At 40.0% G+C, this 26,604-nt stretch overlaps 1 protein-coding gene across 3 annotated transcripts in view; it reads left to right on the top strand.

Moving 5' to 3' along the window:
* Positions 1 to 26,604, top strand: part of DPP6 (dipeptidyl peptidase like 6) — a 692,619-nt gene that overhangs the window by 147,286 nt on the left and 518,729 nt on the right. The window contains exon 1 of one of the 3 annotated variants that reach the window (XM_060782595.2): positions 10,880 to 11,588. The exons of the other annotated variants lie outside the window; for them this stretch is intronic. Within the exon in view, the coding sequence (XP_060638578.1) occupies positions 11,508 to 11,588 (81 nt within the window). The 5' untranslated portion in view covers positions 10,880 to 11,507. Of the gene's footprint in view, positions 1 to 10,879; positions 11,589 to 26,604 lie in introns of those variants that run through there. 3 annotated transcript variants of the gene reach the window in all.

Genomic DNA, 26,604 nt, shown 5'->3' with positions numbered 1-26,604 from the left:
CCAAAAATTGCCAAGAGATGGATAATAGTTCAGATTGCAGCTCTGACAGTGATTCCTTCTGTACTTTAGCGAAAGTCTCTCAGGAACACAAGGCTACAAGATCAAGATGTGAATGAATGATTGTTGGCAGTGATTGGCAAGAGAAGCCAGCAAACATTGCTTCAAATAGTAATCTTCTTGGACTGGGAGATCGCCAAAGCACTCTAAGGCTAAAGTTATTAGGAGCGTTTCATATTTCCTTTTAAACTGTCAAATAATTTTAAGGTCTGTAGTGATAATTCAAACACCAAATAGGACACAGTCCTTGGTTTTTAGCATATTTGTATCCCAATTTGATTCACCCCTAAAAATATCAATTTTTCCTTCCACTGGAAAATTGAAAATAAAAATAACAGAATCACAGTATTTGAAGAGACTTCAATGGTCATGAGGCATAATCTTCCTTTATTCAGATAATCTGCTGCTATATTATTCCTGATAGGTGGTCATTTAGCTTCTATTTAAGTATATTCCACATCTCCTGAGGGCATCTGTTCCATTACAAATCAGCTGATATAGCCAGGAAGTTACTCTTAATGTTTATTGGAAACCCCCTGACTGGTATTTTGGACATGTTAGTTCCACTCCTTCCTCTGGAGCATCAAAAAACAAATGAGCCCTTCATTTATATGACAGCGCTTCATAAATTATCAGGCTAAACATATACAAACTCTTTCATCCATTTCCCATATTGATTTACAGGTGGCTCATATCTTTGTTGCTCTCCTCCTCTCCTCTCCACTTTGCCATTTATCCTTCTGGATACAGTATATTCAGGATTAGATGTGGGGAAAAAATGATAGTAGAATGATAACGTTGCTTTGGACTGGTATCAAAGCAGTATAGAAAACACAATAGTAAGAAAAGCAGTATCCAAAGCAAACAATAGAAGTCAAAGAAATCTTGGGCCATTAGTATTTATGTTTTTTAAAAAAGCTCCATCAATTAAGCAAAGGAGATGCACAATCTCCATTAGGGAGGGTAAATATCTCCTGAGTTCAGTAAGAATTACTCCTGAGTAAGTGGCGTTGTAAGCAAATAAATGCCATTTTATGTCCAATGTCTATGCATAGTTGTGAAACCTGGAAAGCAAAGTGAGCTGATAGGAAGAAAATCAACTCAATTGAAAAGTGGTGCTGGAGAAGAGGTCTATGAATAGTGTGGACTGCTATAAAGATAATATTGGACTAGATGTGCCTTGAATTAGTATTATTCAAAGATAACCCAAACCTTTCCCTCAGCTCCATCCCATCTCTTATAGAATCATAGAATCCTAGCATTGGAAGAGACCTCATGGGCCATCCAGTCCAACCCCCTGCCAAGAAGAAGGAAAATTGCATTCAAAGCACCCCCGACAGATGGCTATCCAGCCTCTGTTTAAAATCCTCCAAAGAAGGAGCCTCCACCACATTCTGGGGCACAGAGATCCACTGCTGAATGGCTCTCACAGTCAGGAAGTTCTTCCTCATGTTCAGATGGAATCTCCTTTCTTGTAGTTTGAAGCCATTGTTCTGCGTCCTAGTCTCCAGGGCTGCAGGAAACAAGCTTGCTCTCTCCTCTCTATGACTTCCCCTTACATATTTATCCATGGCCTTCATCATGTCTCCTATCAGGCTTCTCTTCTTCAGGTTTAATATGCCCAGCTCTTTAACCTGCACCTCATAGGGATTGCTCTCCAGACCCTCCTTTGGACACATTCCAGCTTGTCAATATCTCTTTTTGATTGTGGTGCTCAGAATTGGACACAGTGTGATTCCAGGTGTGGTCTAACCAAGGCACAATAGAGGGGAAGCATGACTTCCCTGTATCTAGACACTATACTCCTAAAATCCTGTTGGCTTTTTTTGCCGCTGCATCACATTGTTGGCTCATGTTTCATTTGTTGTCCATGAGGACTCCAAGATCTTTTTCACATGTACTGCTCTCAAGCCATGCATCCCCCATTCTATATTTTTGCATTTCATTTTTTTCTGCCTAAGTGGAGTATCTTGCATTTCCCCCCACTGAACTTCATTTTGTTAGTCTTAACTAACTGTACTTCAGTAGATTATTACTTTACTGCTTTTGTTGGGATGGTTGCTTCTACCAATATAGCATCCAATATATTCATCCATATATTCATCCAATATATTCATCCATATAGCAGTGGATGAGGGATCTCCAGCAGGTAATTTAAAGGAGTTCTCCAAGATGTGTGTGTTCGTGATTTCTTGCAATCAAGTAAATTTCATCATAGGGAGATCTTATAGATGACAAACTTACAAGAGCCACTTCTCAGGACTTGCAAACCCAGATCTGTTGTTTTCCATACCTTGAATCAACTCACCTGTAACACGGACTCCCTCTTTTCCTACTGGCTGTCACTTTGCAGAACATTACCATCTTTTTCCAGTGAGTCACACTGTATCATGATATGTTGTTTGCCTCCATTTAGTCATCTTGGCTTCTATCGAGATTTACAGCTTGTTTTGCTCTAGGACAGTCATTCTCAACCTGTGCGTCCCCAGATGTTTTGGCCTTCAACTCCCAAAACCCCTAACAGTTGGTAAACTGTCTGGGTTAATCCCAGAGAACTCATAGACCAAAACAACTGGGGACCCACAGGCTTAGAACCTCTTTTATAGGACTTATGTATTTGTTTCTTCAGTGGTCCATGACATCTGTAGAACTTAATAATCTCATTTTAAATGTATTATTATCCTCCCATTCAGCTTTCTTCATTGTCTGTGGCATCCATAGAACTCTTCGCCAGCACTTTGAAATGTGTTGATGGAGCTATCCAAGGTTCTGAACCTTTTCTGAAGATAAGGCTCAGCACTTTGTACCATTTCTCCAAAGTTCAGTTTAAAGCCCAGAGGGAATTTGCCACCTTTGTGTTTGGGAACCTCCAATTTCAGTACTTCTGTAGTGGTGTTGTCTAGGGGACAAAGGACAGTGTGTGCCATACACCTTTCTTTCAAGTAGACAGGTAATAATGTTAAAAGTGGAATCAGGAGGAACAACTCAGAGAATTGTGACTTGAGTTGATGGCTCCACTTTGCTTCATGGTGGGGGGTGATCAATTTCACTTGTCCATAATATTCTTGCTTTCATTCTTCAAAATGCCACAACTGTGAGAGCAGTATGGATCATGATTTGCGAGTTAAACTGGAAAAATACATTAGTTTGTTTTGATGAGTCATTTGATCCTACAAGGCACCTGCTTCATATGAGACCAAGTGAGCAGAGCCATTTGGAAGATAAGCCATCTGGAAATATAACACAGCCATTTGAAACATAAGCCAGAGCCATTTGAAATATAGGAAATTGAAAAAATTCATAAACCAATACCATAGAAAATTAATAGGCCAAATAGGTAACCGAGAACTGAAAAAGTAAGATTATGTTGCATTGCAATTACTGGTCATTTTCAAGTGGGCATCTATATGTCCATAAAGTACAGGATAACCAGATAATTAAATCATATTTCCTTTTGGATGGAATTATTAATGAAACTGGTGAGTTTTATTGACAGAGAATGTCTCCTGCCGACACACGCATTGTATCATTTTGTTTCCTTTCCTATGTATTTGTTATTCTCTGTTTGGAGAAAAAATAGATTTTGCAAAAAAGCTGTTTTAAAAAAATGTTCTACAGTCTTTCATTAAAATGTTACACATGAGATGCAAAACAGCTCTGCTTTGATAAACAGTATCTTCCACAAATCTCACCCTGACAGCAGCAGACATTAAACTGTAGCAAATTTAATTTGAGGAAAATTTTGATGTTCAGTTTTATTTCCGATTAAGGAATATGCTATTTATTTTATTGCACTTCATTATATTGATTTTCTTTGCTGGAAATTGAAGGTATTGTGCTATTATGCTACCTTCCCAGGAGATCACCCATCCCAGCATGGGCCAAATTAGGTCTACCAAGTGATATCATCATGTGCCTACAGACATAGCCTAAGGCAGTATTTCTCAACCTGGGGGTCGGGACCTCCTGGGGAGGGTCATGAGGGGGTGTCAGAGGATTGCCAAAAAAAATCAGAAAATACAGTATTTTTTGTTGATCATGGGGATTCTGAGTGGGATGTTTGGCCCAATTCTCTCATTGGTGTGTTTAGAATGCTCTTTGCTTATAGATGAACTATAAATCCCAGCAACTGCAACTCCTAAATGTCAAGGTCTACTGTCCACAAACTCTACTGTGTTCACTTTTGGGCATATTGAATATTTGTGCCAAGTTTGGTCCAGATCCATCATTGTTTGAGTCCACAGTGCTTTCTGGATGTAGGTGAACTACAACTCCCAAACTCAAGGTCGATGTCCACCAGACCTTTCCAGTATTCACATTTGGGCATATTGAGTATTCATGCCAAGTTTGGTCCAGATCCATCATTGTTTGAGTCCACAGTGCTTTCTGTATGTAGGTGAACTACAACTACCAAACTCAAGGTCGATGTCCACCAGACCTTTCCAGTATTTTCTGTTGGTCATGGGAGTTCTGTGTGCCAAGTGTGGTTCAATTCCATCGTTGGTGGGGTTCAGATTGCTCTTTGATTGTAGGTGAACTATAAATCCCAGCAACTACAACTCCCAAATGACAAAATCAATCCCCCCCCCCCCCCCACCAATATTTAAATTGGGACGTATCAGGTATTTGTGCCAAATTTGGTCCAGTGAGTGAAAACACATCCTGAATATCAGATATTTACATGACGATTCATAACAGTAGCAAAATTACAGTTATGAAGTAGCAACAAAAATAATGTTATGGTTGGGGGTCTCCACAACATGAGGAAGTGTATTAAGGGGTGGTGGCATTAGGAAGGTTGAGAACAACTGGTATATGCCTTTCCAGAAAGTAGGGAACAACAAGATATTGCAGTGATATGAAATCTGAAATCTGGCCGTGCCTGCTTTCTTTCCATGGTTATACTATCACAGGGAACCATAAACTCATAGATTTGGAAGAGATTATAAGGGCTAGCTAGTCCAACCCCCTGTCATACAGGAACACACAATCAAAGCACTCCCAACAAAGATATGGAACATTAAAAATAGCAAAACTAAAGTCATGCACACAGTGGTTGAGATTTTACATCAATCCAGCATAGCATAGATATTCAAGGGAGGGACTAAATTACCCTACCAATGGAACACAACATATGTGGATCAGTGCAGATGCTGACAATTTGCACAACTAGAATAGACGATGGGCAATGGCAATGTATAGAAGCAAGGTCAATGGATATGCTACTCTGTGTGCTTTAGTGCACTACTGCATACACGATGGAGCCGCATGTGCAATTCTGCTTATGCCACCATCAGCTGGATAGGAGCATTACACATTATCAAAACATCACTCTGCATGTATAGTGTAATTTAGACCTGTGCTTCTCAGTAACAGGGTGAAATTCAGGCCTTTTCCTGTTCTCCAATACATAACTAATTTGTGTTATGACAGCCTATTTTATAAGATATTAACAGGTAACACTGTGTAATATGATTTTTGTTTCCTGGGTTATAAATGCCACTTCCTAATTGGTTCTGTCATAGAAAAAGTTTATTAAACTGCAAAAACTTTGTTTTTGTGGGAATCCTTCAATGCATTTTGCTATAGTTTTTCAATGAATATCTCATAGTTTCTCACCCATTTCAATATGGTTTGTGGCAGCCACAAAAACAAAGTTTCTGGAGTGACAACTACTTTCAAAGTAAGTACTGCACAATTAAACAGGAAATAATGTTTTCAAACCAGGAACAGATTTTATTTTTCAAATTTTGTTACATAGTGTAATAGTACAGGGAACAGGACTGGAATGACAAGCCAAGAGGACACCACAGAATGTAAAAGAGGACCTGGAGAAAATAATTTCCACTCACCAGCTGGTTTAAGGATGGGGCTAAGCATCTTTCTATGCAAGATAATCTCATATATAAAAGCTAGGAAAGAAGTACAACGGCTACAATGCATAGTGAAATAACACCCAGAATATACAATGGGACTTTCCTGTATTATGTTAAAGATTCAGTGCCAGGGTGAGGAATATATAGAGAGGTATAGAAGCACTGGGGTGGGAGAAATGTAGGTCTCTTCTTTAGTAAAGAAAGAGAATCAGCAGGGATTGCGTACAGAAATATTGCTTTCTGAAAATCAAGTGGTTTCATCAACGAAACTTCAAAGTGAAGTCTGGGCTAAAGTAGTTACAAGGACTAGATCCAAGGAATATGATGTAATGCGGGAGCTAAAAAGTCACTGGGATTTTGGCCTGCAAAAATAGGAGTTAGTTTCAAGATCCAGGGAAGTCATGCTATCTCTCTATTCTGCCTTGGTCAGACCACACCTGGAATCATGCTGTGTCCAATCCTGGGCACCGCAGTTTAAGGGAGATGTTGACAAGCTGGAATGTGTCCAGAGGAGAGCGAGTAAAATGATAAAGGGTATGGAGGACAAGCCCTATGAGGAGTGGCTTGAAGAGTTGCCTTCAGAAGAGAGGGCTGAGAGGAGACATGATAGCAATGTATAAATATGTTGGGGGAAGTCATAGGGTGGAGGGAGCAAGCTTGTTTCCTGCAGCCCTGGAGGCTAGGATGTGGAGCAATGGCTTCAAACTACAGGAAAGGAGATTCCACCTGAACATGAGGAAGAACTTCCTGACAGTGAGAGCTGTTGAGCAGTGGAACTCTCTGCCCTGGAGTGTGGTGGAGGCTCCTTCTTTGGAGGCTTTTAATCAGAGGCTGGATGATGATGGCGGGGTATAAATAAAGTTTATTATTATGTTTATTATGGCCATTTTCAGGGGTGTTTTGCTTCTTGGCAGGGGATTGGACTGGATGGCCCACGAGGTCTCTTCCAACTTTATGTTTCTATGTTGAGAGCCACATAACCACTGGGTATTGAAGGCCTGGACTTTTGTAGTATTTTAAAAACCCTTTTAAAACAGATGGCCTTCTCGGTGGTGGCTCCCTGGCTCTGGAACTCCCTGGCTCTGGAGATCAGACAGGATCCTACTTTCTTCTCTTTCCGGAGACAGCTAAAAACCTGGATGTTCCCGTGTGCTTTTGATTAACAGTTCACCAGTAATTTTCCTGTCCCTCCTTTAAGTTCAGCACTTTATGTCGGCCCTCTTATTGTCCACCTCAACACTTTTGATGACACTATTCCCAGCCCTGTCTACTTGATTGTTGCACCTTCTTGCGCTCCTTTCAGGATATATTGCACTCATTGAGCCTGACCCTCAGCTATGTTCTTTTTCTCAGCCATATTGTTTTGATGTTGTTTACAATTGTGACTGTTTTTATATTTTATCTGACGTTTTTAATTGGTTGTGTTCTATTTGTAATTTTTTGGCTTGTCCCTTGTAAGCTGCCCTGAGTCCCCTTGGGGAGATGGTTGGTAGGGTATAAAAATAAAGTTGTTGTTATTATTATTATTATTATTATTATTATTATTATTATTAAACCAAGGAACTGCTTAAGCCAAATGAGGATACTTTTGCCTAGGTGTACAGTAATCTCACTTAAGACTGGACACTGCAAAGATGGGCTGACATTGAACCCAGGTAAATAAGAGAATGGAATTCTGAGGCCAAATTCAACCTGTACAAGGTGTTCTGTGGCATTGCACCTGTGGGATGTTGTGTGTCTGATAGCTGAGAAATGCCCTGGGGTGCATTCAGAGCTATTCCCTGACTGATGGTCAATATTACATTTCCACCATGAGGAAATATTTCAGTGGATGTATTGTCGAAGGCTTTCATGGCCGGAATCACTGGGTCGTTGTAGGTTTTTTCAGGCTATATGGCCATGTTCTAAAGGCATTTCTCCTGACATTTCGCCTGCATCTATGGCAAGCATCCTCAGAGGTAGTGAGACTTCACTACCTTTGAGGATGCTTGCCATAGATGCAGGCGAAACATCAGGAGAAATGCCTCTAGAACATGGCCATATAGCCCGAAAAAACCTACAACAACCCATTTCAGTGTATGGTTATTAGAACTATATCACTAGTTCCTTAGCATTCACACTTAGGAGAACAAGTTATAAAACTCTCAAGGAAACAACACATGCACACACGCATACGCACAATTTCGTTAACAGCTATTTTATTTCTCAGAAGAGCATAGGTCATCTTCGGAACAATAGAAAAATGTGTGAAAAAAAACATATACTCATCTTCCACCACTTCAAATAATTACCATTATCACCACCCACTTCCTCCTTTCTTTCTAAACAGCAGGGTTTTCATTATTTACTTTTTTTCAAGTGCTATTTTGTACATATTGCTGTAGCACAGGAATCTTCACGGACATTGCAATGTGAGACATCTCTTGGGTTGTATGTGGGAGCTTATTTTGGCTTTCTGCTACAAAATAGAAATGTGGAAGTGTGTTATAACATTATAATTTATTTGATAGAGGGCTATCTCACGGTAAAGCATAATTGCGTTGTGTGACATAAAATATCTATTCAGGTGTGTATATAGTGGAAATACAGATGGGTTATTTATTTTACAATTCTCTTATGTAGGGGACTGTGTGGCACATTTTGAGTCCATCTAAATATCACACATGTTGTACTGTTGTGTCTTTGTGACTTTTCCTGTTCTGGGTTGCTGTGTGTTTTCCGGGTTGTATGGCCATGTTCCAGAAGCTTTCTCTCCTGATGTTTTGCTCACATCTATGGCAGCCATCCTTATAGGATGAGGGGGTCTGTTGGAAACTAAGTAAGTGAGGTTCATATATCTGTGGAATGTCCTGGGTGGGGGAAAGAACTCTTGTCTGCTTGAGGTATGTGTGAATGTTGCAATTTGCCACCTTGATTAGCATTTCATGGTCTACAGTTTCAAGGCCTGGCTGGTTGCAGCCTGGGGGAATCCTTTTTTGGGAGGTGTTAGCTGGCCCTGATTGATTCTTGTCAGGAATTCCCCTGCTTTTTGAGTCTTGCTCTTTATTTTCCTGTTCTGTCCTGCATTATTTCACCTTTAATATAATCTGGCAGGTTGGTACCTTCTGATTCCTTTTCTTCAAGCATAGACCTCCAAATGTTTTGTTGCATTGGCGGTGTATGCATGTGTGACAGGTGTGCTGACTGTATGGCTCCTGTGGCTTTTCCTCCTATCCTTTCCACATGGGTTCTGACATATATTCAGGTTTGGTTACATCAGACATCAAACACTTCATGGCAAGTGTAATCCTTTCTTTGTTCCATATTTCTTATAGGGTTCTTTCCCCAATTCTTTGAAATTCCACTCTCTTTGTCCTGATACATAGACATTGCATTTCAGGTCTTTTATGGCATGTATGGCATGTGCCATAGTCAATTTGTTTCTACTCTGGATTTGGACATTATGCATATGTGTATATCTTGTCACTCTTCCTCCAAGGTATCTTCCAAGCAGATTTTTTTTGTCATGTCAGGAGCAACTTGAGGAACTGCAAGTTGCTTCTGGTATGAGAGAATTGGCTGTCTGCAAGGACGTTGCCCAGGGGACACCCAGATGATTTGATGTTTTTATCATCCTTGTGGGAGGCTTCTCTCATGTCCCCGCATGAGGAGCTGGAGCTGATAGAGGGAGCTCATCCACCTCTCCCCGGATTTGAACCTGTGACCTGTCGGTCTTCAGTCCTGCCGGCACAGGGGTTTAACCCACTGCACCATAATAATAACCACTGCTGTGTATTTATGGTTTTTACATTCATATTAGTCTTCATATTTTGTGTATTGCTTTTACTCTGGCCCAGAGTGTGGTGGAGTCTTCTTCTTTGGAGGCTTTCAAACAGAGGCTGGATGGCCATCTGTCAGGGGTTCTTTGAATTCATTTTTCCTGCTTCTTGGCAGGGGGTTGGACTGGATGGCTCACGAGGTCTCTTTCAAATCTATGATTTTATGATCCCCAGAGGGAGAATTTCGAATTTTCCCACTAAATATGATGGGGAAAGGAGTGAGGTTTCTTGGGGACCAAGCCTTATGGGGCAGAGAAGGGGGGCTGACCCCCAGAAAGTGTCTGTGTGGACTCAGGCAGTCTGACAGAAAAGAAATTCCTCAATCTGGATTTCACAATCAGCTATGAAGTGCTATGGACCATGTTAAGGAGAAACTGCAGTTTTGAGTCAAAGCAAAAAGGTGATACAAAAATGTTTTTGGGGTTCCTCTGGGAATCTAAAGGAGGGGAGAGATAAACCCTTTCCAATTTTGGATAAGAATGCATCTCGCAAAGTGGGTCCAAATCCATGAAAAATTATGTCCTCATTAATCTGTTGCTTTTAAAGGTGCAACAGGGGGTTATTGTGTTTTTCTTCTTCTGAAACAGACTAACACACCCACTCTTCTTTGTGAAGCAGTTTGTGAGGTTGTGTGGTTGCAGTGACACTGGCATGCGGGGGAAGCAGTGTCACAGGAGGCTGGTCTAAATGGCCTCGTGAGTACCTTCTCAGTCCTGTCATGTTGAGAAACCAGTTGCTTAGCTTCACACATTTTTCTCTCTTTCCAAAGCTGACTTGGATTGCTACACTAGGTGTAGCAATTGCCTTTTGTTTCCCTCCCTTGGTAATGCACCATCTGTAAGAGGGAACTCAATTGACATTTTTCATGGAGATCCCCCCTCCACCCTTCTGCTCCCTCCAGCCTTTAAGGGGGTGCACTTGTAGGAGAGGAAGGACAGGAATAGCCTCCCACCCCATCCCCACCCCCTTCCCAGCAGTTTCTCCATGCAGCCCGATCTTTCAGCACATCATTTGGAGAGGAAATACTAGAGCCTTTCTGTTCTCTCAGCCCCCTCCCTCCATCCCCTCCTTCCCTCCCTCCCTCCTTGTAGCATTGATTTGTTGTCTTATTTAAATACAGAGTTCAGTATTCAGGTATGTAAGTGCAACATAAATAAAATGGCATACCCAGCAGAGCCAGAGGGGCTATCTCTTCCTGGGAGCTGAAATAATTTACGACAGGCTAAGGCAACAGCATAAATATTGCGAGGGGTTTATCGCAACCCAAAGACTATAAGCCGCATTTTGGAGCCGGTGGGCTTGAGGAGGAAGAGAGGAAGGAAAAGGGGGAGAGATGGAGGGGTGGGCTGTGAAATTATGTGGCTAGCAAGGTGTCTCGGGAGAACTGGCAGAGCTGAAGTTGGGGGGCGAAGCAAGCAGTTGTGTGCTTGGAAGTGGTGGAGTACATCCTTGTGCCCAACCATTCACAAAATATTCTGGTGGACTGACTCTGGCTGCTGGGAAGGAATAGCCGAGGGGCTCCTTGATCTGGGGGATCCAAAGCCCCCTCCCAGAGGAAGCAGGACAAGAGCCTATAGAAACATATACAAAGCAATGTTGGATTCCTGAGGCATGATTTCCTAATGAAAAGGAGCAGAAGGCACCCTGAGTGTGGGAAGAAAGGCTTCGGAAGCGCTTGGTGTGGGTGAAAAAGAGAGAAAAGCATGGCTTTCAACTGAGCTGGAGAATCAAAGCGGTCTCCTGCCACTAAGCCACGATGTCTATGATGATCTCAGCCCAAAAAGTGGCCACCACTGCCACCACCTTTCCTTCAGCAGCCTCTGCCATCAGTAAACTGGTAGGTGTGCATGCATCCATGTTTATTACAGAATTGTTCCTGTTTTGCCATATGGACAGATGTAGCATGGATCCTGCCATTGATCTTTGCTTTCTAAGAATGTGTATGCACCTCCAATGGGTGTTTCCTTTGGTCCTTGTGAAAGAGTAGCATGCAAAACTTTTGCATGTGTGTGTGTGTCCATGTGTGTGTAAGAGAGTGGATGAGGATGAGAAACAGCTGCTATTTGGGAAGTGTGTGCCTGTGCAAACACGTGTGTGAGTGTGTAAGGTTGGGGAAGACCTTTGCTACAGAGCCAGGGTTTATTCAGGATTCAATTGTGCCTTTAAGCACATGCTGTGAGAAGAAGGTGGGGGGGGGGGGGGAGGGAGAGGGAGAGCTAGGCACTCTCCAGAGCATCATAGAATGAGAGGATGAATTAATTTGGGGGCTGCAGTTGTTCTGTTTCAGCTCAGCAGCGAATTACTATGGAAATTCAGCCTCCCGCTTTTCATTCCCTCCCTCCTCCCCATCTTCTCCCCCTTCTCTTCTACCCAAGGCTTTAAAAGGAAGAGTCAGCTGAAAGTTAGTGCATGATGTATAGAGGTGTGCTGGGCAAATGGAGGGGGAATGAGTGGGGAGAGATGAATTACTCGATTCATTTAAACTAACAACAGCAACAGCCTTTTTTCCCTTTTCTTTTTGGTCGTAAAGCTCTGGATCAGCATTTTACGCTGAAGCTCTGTAAAGCTGGGGTGAGAGGCTGGAAAATATTGCATTTTCCAAACCTACAATCACACACACATTTAGAAGAATCTTGCCTTTCAATGCACACATACTTACACTCATGCATACCATTGATTTGGGAGTATGTTTCTTAGTTACAATATAGGGCTATTTTTCAAAAATGTAACCTCTTGTAAGACACTATCAGAAATTTAGCTGCTAGGGTTCTAAAGTCAATTATATTCTCTTTCTTTCTCCCTTCTGATAAATCATCAAGCCGTCCTACCTGAGCGAGGCTCTGCCCCCAGACTCCAATTTGGAGGCAGACAGGCTTCTAGGAAAAGCCTGGAAATGCATTCACCTAGAGCCACATAGCAAGAGAGTAAGTGTGCCCAAAGACTGGCCAATCCATCAACAGGCAGCACCGCAGTGAGTAGCCCTTTGGCCAAATCCTAAATCACTCCACCAAACGCCACCCCTTGCTCTTGTTGACTGGCACCTCCACCTAATTAATATCGATTGCATTTTTGGATTGGAGCATTGCCTCTGTCTTGAATCGGGAAAGTCACCCCCACTTTTATGTCCTGTTCCCCCCTTTCACACATTTGTGCACATAATTTTGACTCTTTCCATAACATAATAAAGTCTAGGACAAAGGGACTTCCCAGACCTTGGATTGCTGCAGGGATCTATGAAGCTTTATCCTACCTGCTGCTTGTGTGAAATGAATCTCCAGGGGCAATTAAATAATAATAATAATAATAATCCCTAGCAAAATGGTTCACAGCCAGTACTTTGGAATTACACTGAGGTAGGGACGTGGATGATTAGACAAAAATCACAGCCAGCGTGTTTGCTTCTCTGCAGTGCAGCCTGAAACTTGGTTATTTTTCTCCTCTTACTCTAGAAATATTGTTTTTGTTCTTGCCAGGTTTACTGTATGGCTCTTGCAACTAATAAAATTTTATTACTGGAGTGTGTGTCTCCACACACACTTTGGGTCTCTGAGATGTTCTTAATCCCCAAAGTTACATTTGTCACTTGTGACACTAATGATTTGGCCTCACACACAATAGAGATTTTGAGTGAAAATGCATGGCTAGGTTGCCTGGCTGAATATCAGGATCAAGAGAAACGAAGAAGATAACATTCTCATGGTCATAACATAGTATAGTCCTCACATAACTGTAACACTGCAGAATGCACATAAGGAATTTGTTATTTGGCATGGTTGGAAGGATTATGGATTGAAGAAAAATCTAATCTGGCACTCAGGTGTAAATTTCAAAGTAATTTGGATTTGTTTCAAAGCTAGCAAGTAAAAAGTTACAAATAACTAGTTACTTGTAACTAATTCCTTTTTCAAGTTACTAAGGCATTGTGATGTGGTGTAATGAGGGATAACTTCCTTTCAAATGAGGGAGAGTGTAACTCCTTTCATTTGTAACTGCAACCTTTAATTACTTTTATAATTACCATGATGTGGCTAAGTAGTGGAAAACGAATATCACATGCTTTAGATTCTGACTAGTACTGTGCTTTGTTCTACAGAATAAAAAATATCAAAATTTCAAAATAGTAACTAAAAGTAACTTGGTGAATTATGTTTGAGAAATGGAAAAGTAAAGCATTACTTTTTAATAACTTGCAAGTATAGTGATAACTATTTGAGTCAGGATCAGGAATATAACTGTACCCAATGTCTTTCAAAAAGAGCTTTTCCATTTCTTCTTTAAGAAACAGATTATATTTTTTTGTCTGATTCTTGAGCTAAAATGCTTTTGTGTTGTCTAATACTTTCATGGTTGGAATCACTGGGTTGTTCTGTGTTTTCCGGGCTGTATGGCCATGTTCCAGAAGCATTCTCTCCTGACATTTCACCTGCATTTATGGCAGGCATCCTCAGAGGTTGTGAGGTCTGATGGCGGTTGTGAGGTCTGTTCCTGGACATTCCACAGCTATATAAACCCCATTTTCCTAGTTTCTAAAAGACCTCACAACCTCTGAGGATGCCTGCCATAAAGGCAGGTGAAACGTCAGGAGAGAATGCTTCTGAAACATGGCCATATAGCTCGGAAAATACAGAACAACCTTAAAATGCTTTTAATTTTAAAGACACCACAGTCTTTGGAAAATGAACGGGATTCCTAGCAACACCACTGCTTTCAGCACACTTTAGAACAGCAACTGCCCATATATGGAAGCAATGGGATCCTTTCAACTCGAACATCTTTAGATCAGCTTCTATGTGTATGTCCCTGACTTATGGCAAAACCCTGAATTTCATAGGCTTTCCTTAGGCAAAGAATACACAAAGGTGCATTTTCCCAGTTCCTTCCTTTGAAATATAGGCTATTGAAGTAGGAATTTGTTATTGCTCTCCCATTCAAGTACAAACCAGGGCCGCCCCAGCTTAACTTCCAAGATCAGACAGGATCTGGGGACTTTAGGGCAGCTTGCAAACAAATAACCATAAAAATAATGATTTTCTTTTACAGAATTATATGTCAATGAAGACTGCTGGTTAAAAGCAGCAGATGTGGAAGACAGAACTGATAGCTTAAAATCTAATTAAAGGGGGATCTTAAATAGGATATGAACTTGTTATGTGATAGAGAAAGAGAGGAGATGATATCAGGCAAAGAGAGGCACTATTTTCAGATGGTTGGGTGATATAGAGACTCATAATCCCAAGTGATGAGCAGGTTCATAAAGTGTGTCTGCAGTTCTTCTTCTTGCCACAGCCATCAACGTGACCCATAATTTCGAAGGTAAAAACAGTAAATTGGATGTAAGGAGATGTAATAGGAATACATAGTAACCTGGAGAAAAACACCAGTTGTCTTTTGGATTTTTTGGATTTTGAAATACCTGTATTTGCATATATGTATAAGATTCTTGAAGATGGAATCCAAATCTAAATACGAAATTGGTTTGTGTTTTATACATAGTACAATCCCCATATGCTTGGAGAATACATTAGACTTTTTGTGGATAAGAGCAAACCCTGTTATTTTTAGCGGGACAAACAATAGCAGTGCTATAAGCCTATTGGCTGTTAGGAATTATGAGAGTTGAAGTCCAACACACCCGGAGGGATGAAGTTTGCCCATGCCTGCTATACACTGTAGAATTATTGAGATCTGATTCTACTCAATAATAGGGGTTCATGGGAGTTGTAGTTTTCCAAGGTCTTTAGCCATGATTCCCTAGCATTGAGCCATGATAATTAAAGTGGAATCAAACTGTATTAATTCTACAGTGCACCTTGGGAAGAAGGTATAGAGGCTCTATGTAAATAAGTGAAACCATGTATATCAGTTCTGTTGATATATCACCCTGTACATCTTACACAAATAGCCTGAAGGTAATTTTATACACTATTTTAATAATTTTGATCATTCAGAAAAACCATGATGTTCACTGAACCATCATAAAACAAAGGTATCACTATCTCAGGCGTCCATGTCCACAATTTTAGATTTGAGGGTGTTTTGGATTTCAGAATTTTTCATAAACGATACTCAATCTGTCACAACTGACAGGGGAAATTCACTCATCTGAAATGTAGCATTGGAAAAGAGTTCTGTGGACACCACCCAAAATATAAATAGATGGATTTGGGCGAAAATTAAGCTTTGAAGCCAAAATGACTAAACTGAAAGCTATTGTGCTTGGACATAGAAGACATGACTCACTGGAAAACATGATAATGCTTCAAAACATGGAGGGCAGTAGGAAAACAGGAAGGCTGTATTGCAACAGAATTGACTCAGTATAGAAAGTCACAACTCTGAGTCTGCAAGACCTGAGCAGGGTATTAATAGCAGGATCTGCTAAAGATCTCTCATTCATAGGATTGCCATAAGCTGAAGCCAACTGAATGAGGGGTAGCGAAAGAAGAGGTAATTGTAGGAATCAGGAACTATGATGTGCTCTGTCAAGAAGGTAGAGAATGTCACCAAAACATATTTCCAGTCTTTTTTCTGATCACTTTGGGCATTTCACAAGACACATGACTTCATGTCCTTTTCGGAAGTAGAGGGCCATCATATTAGAAATCTGGTGAAACCAAAAGGCATTGATGCAGACAACAAGAATTCAACATACAATATAATGATTTGACAGTATTCTCAAATTTTGTTACTACTTACTAGCTTCTGAGAGTTTACGAGATATTGCCACACCCTTTCTTTTCAAACTTAACTGCTAAACTTTTTTTAAAGGGTAATATTCTTTGGATCAGCCATTATTCATCTATTACAGGTTACTATGCCATCATGGGATATGTGATGTTTTGGAAGCAGGAAAGAAGAACGTAGCTATTAGATGTGCATGTTTGTAGTTTTCAGTTCAGTTGGAATTCATTTCAGATCTCCTAAACAATCCAGACAGGAGAGATTTGAGTTTCCTCAGTAAAACTGCAGAAGAACAAACAACCCACAAACCATCAGACTGTGTCGCTGAATGAAATATAGTTCCATGGTAGATGGGAACGAGGATAGATGGGATTATTGATTTTTGAAGATTTGTGTAAGTGGATGAAGCAAGAAGAGAACATTTTTAAGAACTTGAGTGTTTTCTAACTTCCTTATGTTTGAAGGTCTCTTCAACATAAGTCTACAAACTAGTCAAGCTAGTGATCTGACTTGGATAACAGAAGTCAAACTCTGCTGAGTAAGACCAAATGTCCATTTAGTCTAGTATCTTTCTCCTAACAGAGAAGTCCATAAGTAGAGCAAAATGGAAATACCCTCTTTCTTCCACCAGTTCATTATACAGTAGATAGTCTGCCAAGGCATTCAGGATCTGTAAATGAAAAATAGTTGAACTGTCTCAAACTAAATTCATCTGTTAGTCTGTCCAGACTACAATTGGTTGCTCCAACTGACACTAAAGCAAAGGTCTTTGCACTTTGCAGCCTGCTATCCATACCATTTGAACAACTAAACCTAGGACAGGGAGGGGTTTGCAATAATTTGGGTGCCATCACAAATTGGAATGTATTCAGAGAAGGGTGACCAAGATTATCAATGGTCTGAAAGCCAAGCCTTATGCAGGTGGCTTGGGGAGCTGGTCATGTTTAGATTGCAGAAGTAAAAGGTAAGAGGTGACATCATAGCTCTCTTTAAATATCTGAAGATGGAGCAATTTTGTTTAGTGCAGTTCTAAAGAGCACCATCCAAACCAATAGATTCAAATTATTTTAAAAAATCAATTCCATCTAAAGATTTCTTACTGTAAGAACTGTTCAGCAGTAAAATTGCTACCTTAGCAGGAGGCGGACTCTCTATTTGGAGATCTTTAAACAGATGTTGGTTGGATATCTTTTCAAATTGCTTTAGTTGTGTATTCCTACATGCAGGTGATTGGGCTAGATCAGTGGTTCCCAACCTTTGGGTCTTAAGGTGTTTTGGATTTCAACTCCCAGAAATCCCAGCCAGCTTACTAGCAGTTAGGAACAGTGGGAGCTGAAGTCCAAAACACCTCAAGGCCCAAAAGTTGGGAACTACTGAGCTAGGTGATCATTGTGCTTTCTTCCAACTCTGAGATGCTTTGATTCTATGGTGTGTTTAATCAACAACCTTTGTTCCCTCTTACTAACAAATGTTTGTGATGAGTTATTTTTCTTGCACAAAGTGTCACAAGGGCCAACAATCCAGAGAAAATGCACAGTTAAAACCACAAATTATGAATAGCTAAAATAATAAATTACAAATACTGCTAAAATACGATAGGTACAATACAAACAGCAAATGAAGAGAAGTAAAACATTTGCTTATTCGCTGAAGCTTGTACAAGTGGATGCATTTTTTTAAATGATTGCCAGGAATAACAAGATTTGTAACAAAGGGAACTTTTCAGCAACTTTGGTACCCTCATTGAGAACCCCAACCAGATATAGTAGCCCCCAAGGTTATACTGCTGTATGCACCACTGCAAAAACATACCCAAATTTGCTTTGTCTCTAAACATGCAGCCAAACATTGGAGGCAATTTTGATTTAAAAGTGCAGAGATGATCTTTGTCTCCAATCCCCATTGAGATAAGATTTGGCATGAAGACCATGGAGAGGTAAACTCAGATTCCTTATCTTAAGCTTGAAATATTTCCTGATAATCTTTGACAAGCCAGGCACACAAAAAAGATAGTCATAGTGGCTGGCTATCCTTTTTGAGTGCCTGGCTTGCCAAAGATTATGCAGATTATGATTTGGAAACAAGGTTGACAATTTCTTATTTGTGTTCAGCTTTGTCTTTACGATGGAAGAAGAGAGGCAATGTTTGTTGTTATGGAGTGTATACCACGCACTTCAGACGGCAGCTGTGACAGCTCAGTTTCTCTCCTGCAATACCTTGTATCATGTGCATTTATTATTATCAGTGGTTTCCAAGGAGTCTGCACACAAACCATTTAGTGGCAAACTAACAGAACTTTAAATAGAACCTGTCTTGGTCGTTTTGCAGTGAGTAGTTTGCTTACTGCAGAGTTCCTGGTTGCCTGGTATTGGCATAACCTAATGGAGTTCTGCCTCAACAAGTAGTAGCTATTTGAAGTCCATTTTGTCTCCAACTGAAGGTTCCCTTCTTCTATGACTCTGAATCTGAAATTGGTGTTGAGGGTTATTTCGATGTTTTGGGTGTTACCTCCTTGAATTGTAGGATAAATTGGGCTATTTCAGTTAAACTGTTTTCAAAATTTGCTGTGTCTTGTCTCTCAGAGTTTCACAATGAAGTCCTTGCATGGGTTTGCACATAGATGTACAGTAGAGCCTCGCTTATCCAACAGAATATTAGATAAACTAAAATGTTGGATAATAAGGAGGGATTAAGGAAAAGCCCATTAAATGTCAAATTACCTTATGGTTTTACAAATTAAGCACCAAAACATCATGTTTTACAACAAAGCGTCAGAAAAAGCAGTTCAATACACACTAACATTATGTATTTATGAATTTAAAACATCGCAATGTATTGAAACAGCAGTGGATCTGGGCAGGAGGCAGACTGCGTTGGATGAGGGAAGGCTGGATGAGCAAGACTATTGTATTTCTATTAAACTTATTTTGTTCATTTATGCAACACTTATCTTAGTTTAGCTCAGTGGTTCTCAACCTTCTTAATGCCGTGACCCCTTAATACAATCCCTCATGTGGTGGTACCCCCAACCATAATATTGTTTTCATTGCTACTTCGTAACAGTCATCTTACTACTGTTATAAATCATAATGTAAATATCTGAAATGCAGGATGCATTTTCATTCACTGGACCAAATTGGGCACAAATACCCAATACACCCAAATGTGAATGGTAGTGGGGTTGGGGGAGGACTGATTTTGTAATTTGGGAGTTGTAGTCACTGGGATTTATAGTTCATTACAATCAAAGAACATTCTGAACTCCACCAACGATAGAATTGGCTCAAACTTCCCACATGGAATCCCCATGACCATCAGAAAATACTGTGTTTTCTGATGGTCTTTGGCGACCCCTCTGACACCCCTTTGTGACCCCCTCAGGGGTCCCGACCCCCAGGTTGAGAAACACTGGTAGCTGTTGTACACATATTTAAAGGTTTCTACCAGTTTTTTCATCTACAAGCACTTTTCTATGGTGATCCAGCATAATTGGAACTTCAGAAAGTCACTTTTGGGGGGTAACAATGTCGGAATCCCACATCATTCTAGGAGTTTGTCTCCAAAAAGTAACTTTCTCAAGGTCAGAGCATGTAAAAGGTAGAAGGCACTTTTTTGTGGAGGTGAGCATTTTAACAAGAATTTTTGGATGAGTTCTCAGCTTTATGAATGCGTGGGTTTTGTCATCCTTCATTTAGCTTTTCCATTTTGTTTCTCATAGTAGACAAAGCAAGTTCCCAAGTGCTTGTCTGTGCCTTTTGCTAAGTCGGCAACATTTTCCCAAAGCACAAAATTGGAGAAATAACCATGGCTTACATTTTTTTTCTCTGTAGAATGAAAACAAAAATAAGGATCAAACCACTCACGTGTAACTTCTTGCTACTTTCTGAAATGTTTTATATGGCAGGCACTTCTTGGCATTGCTCTGCCCGATGGAAGTGAGGTGCAAACTGGAACCATTTTGGCTGCCATGGTTTCATTGGCTAAAGCTTTTCAGCAGATGGTTCCTGTCAATTTGACTAAAGAGAAAGAACTTGAAAAATTGGATAGTAAAATGGGGTAGAGCTCATGAATCATTTTTTTAAAAGGTGAAGGAAAACTGTCATGCACTTCTATGTAAAATATTAATTATATCTTTTGAAGACAAACCTGCCAAGGTTTTCTGAATCTTGGCAAATCCAGTGCAACTCATACACAGTTTCTGCTTCCCAATATCCAGTTGAGTTCAGGAATCAAGACAGGTTGCAAAAGTTGAAACAGATATAGATAAACACATTATATCATAAAATGTTAAAAATGTAATTAAACTATCAATAAAATGAAAAGCATTTACAACAGTGACATCTGAAAAGAACAACAAATATAAACAGAGGAAGATATGAATTGTATAGTATCAGTACTTTGATTTGTGTCTGAAAACAGACTGTTAGCCATAGAAGCTATTGCAACAAGGGAGTTATGTCCTTACTATAATCAGTCCCAATTAATAATCTGGTTTTAACTCTTTGGGCCAGTTTAGGTTTGCAAACATTCTTCCAAGACAGCACCATGTGAATACATTTGCTAATACAGACAATATACTGTGTTACACAGATGAGACTGTTTGTACTTGCCCTCCCTAAGTGTCCCTTTTGCCTCAGTGGATCTTGAGTCATGTCAAATAACTGGCTTCAGTTCATGCTCAGAATTCATGATGCCAACTACAATATGTCTCTTAAAATCAAAGTGTTTTTTTTCTTTAAACCAAACAATTTATATGGTGCATCTTTAGATGTTCAAGATGTGTTGCATATGTTTATCTTAGCCAGCCAATAAGAGTACTCAGTATATTCAGTACAAGTGATATTGCCAAATTCATAAGAGAAGTAAGATCAGAACTGGAAGCTGCCTGGTTCAAAGCACACTGTCTCAGTCTCTACACTACACTAATCCAAGCATGTCTTTCTTATGTGTGTATACCAGACATGGGTAAACTAAGGCCCAAGGGCCAGATGTGCCCCCTGGGTGCTTACCTGGGAGCAGGTTACAGGGAATGAACAGCACCTCTACTGAGGCAGCTCCACTGGCTGCCAATAACTTTCTGGTCCCAATTCAAAGTGCAGGTTATTACTTACAAAGCCATAAACGGTTCAGATCATGTTCATCTTTGTGATCATATCTCCCTCTATGAACTGGCATGGGATCTAAGATCTGCTGGGGAGGCCCTTTTCTCACTCCCACCACCATCGCAAGCATGGTTAGTGGAGACAAGAGAGAGGGCTTTCTTGGTGGTGGCCCCGGCTCTGGAACTCTCTTGAGGGAGATTACATTACCTCCACCCTGCCCAACTTCAGGAAAGACTTGAAGACTTGGATGTTCCAATGTGCCTTTGAATAATGGTTTAGCTACTGATTAAGTCTGCTTAACCCTAATTTTTCTGATTGGATCTCCAGCACTTTATTTCCAGCCCTGGCCCTACAATTTGCATTTGCACAAGCCCTTGTGCTGCCCTATTAGTCTCAAATCTGCACATGCCCACTTCTCTTGGCTACGGGTTATTTGATGTTTAGCTCGCTCATCTTTTATGATGTCTTCCATTCTGTGGGTTTTATTGTTTTAATATATTTTATTGTTATATGTTTTTAGTTGTGTTACTTGGTAAACTTTGTTTATATTGGGCTTGGTCCCCATATAACATATATATTCGAGTATAAGCCGACCCGAATATAAGCCGAGGCACCTAATTTTAACACACAAAACTGGGAAAACATATTGACTCGAGTATAAGCTGAGGGTGAGAAATGAAGTCCCTACTGGTAAATTTCAAAATAAAAATAGGTAACAATAAAATTACATTAATTGAGGCATCAGGAGGTAAAATGGTGTTGAATATTTACATAAAATTGTAATTTGAGATAAGACTGCCCAACTCTGATTAAATCATTATTCTAACCTTCTTCAATGTAAATGTATTTACGTATCCTTCCAACAATAATAAAGAGAGTAAAATAATGAATATAATAATTATTATAATAAAGTTAAATAATGAAAATGTAATAATAACAGTAATAATAGAGTAAAATAATAAATGAAATAATAATAAAACATAATAAATGTAACAATAATAATCATCATAATAATAGAGTAAAATACTGTAAATGTAATAAAATAATACATGAGATAAAAATAATACTAATAACAGAATAAAAGAATAACTAACCTTGACTCGAGTATAAGCCGAGGGGAGCTTTTTCAGCCTAAAAAAGGGGCTGAAAAACTAGGCTTATACTCGAGTATATACAGTAAGTTCTTTTGGGGTTATGGAGACAGGCTTTAAGAATAAAGTTGTTGTTGTTGCTGCTGCTGCTGCTGCTGCTGCTGTTGTATTATTATTATTATTATTATTATTATTATTATTATTATTATTCCCCATGCTCCCTAATTTTCCCTGTCATCTTGGCATAAGGACATGGTGGCCTACCATGGGAGAAAGGCACATAGCAGCTGAGATCCCTCTGGAGCACACTCAGCCACTGTGTGCCTCATCCTTCTCCTGTCATAAGGATGTGGCAAGTGGCCCCATCCTTATGCTGGGAGGAGGGCTCGAGGAAGGCATGAGGTGGCTGAGAACCCTCCAGATCATTCTCAGCCACCACCTGGCTTTCCCTCCTCCCAACATAATGCCAAGAGGACAACCCAAGGATCAGGGGAGGAGGATCGGAGTAGTTGCTGCATGTCTTGCCTTCCTCCTGGCTTAAGGATGGGGCGAGCATTCCCGGCCATAAGTTGGAAGGACAACCTGAAGATGACCCAGGCCCTGCTTTGCCCCCTTCTGGGCCCAACTTCTTCTAGGTCCTCCTCCTCCCAGGGCTGTCATAATCAGCATGTGCCCAGCTGTTCTTCCTCCTGGCCCATGCACACACACACATTTTACATCTTAGATAAAAGATGTGGCTTTTTCTTTCCTTGCTAAATTAGAATGTAAGTAAGGAATAAAGATTAAACATGAATGGATCTATGCAAACTTAATTATATTTATCTACATATTTTCTAAAATCCTTAAAAATACATTTTTGAAGAGAAGGCCTTTTTTCTATCTAGACTCTAACCCACCTGATTTCCTGAGGAGTTCTTAATGTGATGTTTGTGCAATGGAAATTGAACCAAAATCATAGAAGTCAGCATTTCTGAATTGTATTAAGGCTTTTGATGGAGGCACTTGAAATATATGGGTTCTGCTCCTTGTATCTGCAGTGCTGTGCATATTGAGGCAGACATCTGTATGGGAGAAGTACCAACACTGACAAGTAGTTATTTAGTAAGGAATTATATGAAAAGATGGTGTAAGCTTGTGCTGGGGAATCTTTCTTATCTACGTAGTTTCCAGCGATTGCTGCACCGGGTGAAACAATGGTGTGACATTAATGCTGATAAAACAACAGACAAAATGTAAAGTAAATAAAAAATAAAAATACACACACATTAATAATAATTCCAGTTCTTTTTCACTTATTGGCCAGATCAATATAGTGCAGGTTTTTCTGGTTTCCTGCAGTAGAAAAATGTTTTTATGTAAAGCTCAAGGACTGGCAATGTTACTCAAATATATTTTAAATTCAGACCAGATGGAGCTTCTTCCTGGTGTTGGGGGTGTGTCAGCTATTTCTGGATGGAGTTACACTAACACTATGTTTGCAGCTTAAGGATGCTTCTGGATCCCAAGTGACATGGATACAATGGAGTGCTTCTTAACACCTTAAGCAGAAATGTCAGGTGCACTTCCTCCAAGAGCTGAAGGACCTAAAAATGGATGTGCACATACTAGTAACATTAAGTCTTGGAACAGGTATAATTTTCAAAGGCTCAAATCATATGAAACTATTTAACACTGTAAAAAAACACAAATAATCTGAACAGTGTAGACAAATGGAGTAAAATCAAAGATTGCAAGGACTTTTGCAAAGATTGCAAGGCAGCGATCAAACGTAGTTCCCATGTGTTTTTTTTCCTGTTGCAATGTTTTTCAGCCTAGTGCCAAGGAATTATGGGAGTTGCAGTATAGACCTGGAAGGTCAGAGTTATCCACCCTTGTTTTATGAACATAAATATTTTGTTGGAAAGTCATTCAGCAATCGTTTTATCAAAAGTGAGCATTCTCCTAATCAGAAGATGCTCTAAGCTTTCATCCTAATCATCTCTTTACACAACCAAGAATTGCATGTTAGGTGCATTTCCCAACTGCTCTTATTTTATTCTTGTTCTTCTACATTCTCTCTGTTGCACAGGTATGATTTTTAAATATGTACACATAGTATTTTAACCAGGGTGCCTTTGAAATCCATAATTATACATTCAGCTTCATGTAGCCTCATTTTTTTTTCCCAAATGGTTCCCTTCTTTTCATTTTTTCCTCAATGGCCATTAGTTTGTTTGGAGCAACAGGGAATCATGATGAGACATCCTCAGACTTATTGATTATGTGGCATGAAGAATGAGTTCAGAGTGAACTGAACCAAAGGCACAGGAACATGAATACGTATCAGGGAATGTCGGAGCAGATGCCTGGTGAGGTCACAAATGTACGGCACTGGCATTGAGACATCCTCACACACTGAGTGAAAAACTCAATAAAGAGAACCCAGTAATGATTTCCACACATGCCCAATTTTTGAGCAGCTTGAAAATTGTCACAGGTCTTGCATATGTACTGTAGACTCATGAGCTTGGTAATGGAGACAGCAATGTGGAAGCTTCGCTCAAGATACAAGTTGAGTAGGGACACTGTGTCCAAGACTATGTGCTTGATATTCTGGAACTGAGCCCCATCTACATTATCATATAATGCAGTTTGAAACTGCATTATATAATCACTGTAGACTCATATAATGCTGTTGTTTGCAATTAACTGCAGTATATGTGTCACTTTCTACACTGACCATTTAAATCAAACTGTAATTAGATGGAAGTGTAGTTGGAACCTGAGCCTTTGCAAAATATTGATTCTTCCACTTTGGATGCAAAGGGGACTCCCGGCAAAGGTAGTAGGCAAACAACCTTATATTACCTTTCAGTCACATATGTACATCATTTCATAGTGTGGCATTTCTTTTTATTTTTTTCCTTGGCCATTTCACTCATGGTCTTGGTCTAATTCCTTTAATACTGTGCATTTAGCCTTCCAGGAATCTTCTAAGGAATGTGATACAGTGGCTAAAATCATAGTGTTTCCATATGAGAGGAAAGGGAAATTGGATTCTATGCCTTATATTGTTCTTTCTCTGTCAAGCAACTTATCAGAGTTTTTTTATTAAAAGGTTTTGTTCTTCTACCCCATGCCCACTATATCCTGTGTGTAACCTTTGTATTGATTTCTTCATTCCACGCAGAACCTTCTTTTGCTGCAATTTGTTGTGGCCTCTTCTTCAAGTTAGCTTTCCTGCAGTGGATAGCTGCCTTGTTAATATTTCAGTGACCATTAAAAGTTCAAAGAGCATATAACAAAAAAAAAACCCTTTAAAATCGGGATGACTATGAAGCCCAAGGAAGTCGTTTAATGACTACCTTTTTGTTTTGGAAAGAGTATGCAAGCAAAAGGGGTCTTTTGTTTAAAAGAAAACACTCTTTGTGCAGGCCTGCCTTTGAAGGTAGTTTGGAAACTCCAAATAGTCCAAAGATTGGCAGCCAGGTTGCAACTGAAGTGCCGTACAGGGAGCGGACAACTCCCATGTTATGGCAGCTCCACTGGCTGCCGATCCACTTCTGGGCTAAATGCAGAGTGCTGGTTATTACCTATAAAGCCCTAAATGGTTTGGGTCCAGGCTACTTAACTAACTGCATCTCTGCATATAAACCTACATGGACACTGCGGTCATCGAAGAGGGCCCTGCTGTCAGTCCTACCCCCAACTCAAGCACGGTTGGTGGGAATAAGAGAGGGGGCCTTCTCCATGACAGCCCCTTCTGTACACTGGCCTTTGGAGAGGATGATGATTAGCTTTTATTTACATCTTATGCTTCTGTTCTGCCTGATGAGGCTGACTGGGAATATATTGCCCTAACTCATTGCACAGCCACATTTTTATTGTTCATTTCTCATGTCGATCCTATTAATTTACTATGTTATATATTTATAATGTGTTTTAATGATTATTGTGTTAATTATGAATTTTCAATTGCGCGTTTTAATTTTTTTTACTG

Source organism: Anolis sagrei, chromosome 6, assembly GCF_037176765.1.
Source record: "Anolis sagrei isolate rAnoSag1 chromosome 6, rAnoSag1.mat, whole genome shotgun sequence".
Lineage (NCBI taxonomy): Eukaryota > Metazoa > Chordata > Lepidosauria > Squamata > Dactyloidae > Anolis > Anolis sagrei.
Note: the sequence above shows the minus strand (reverse complement) of the source record. Positions and strands in the feature narration are given on the sequence as shown.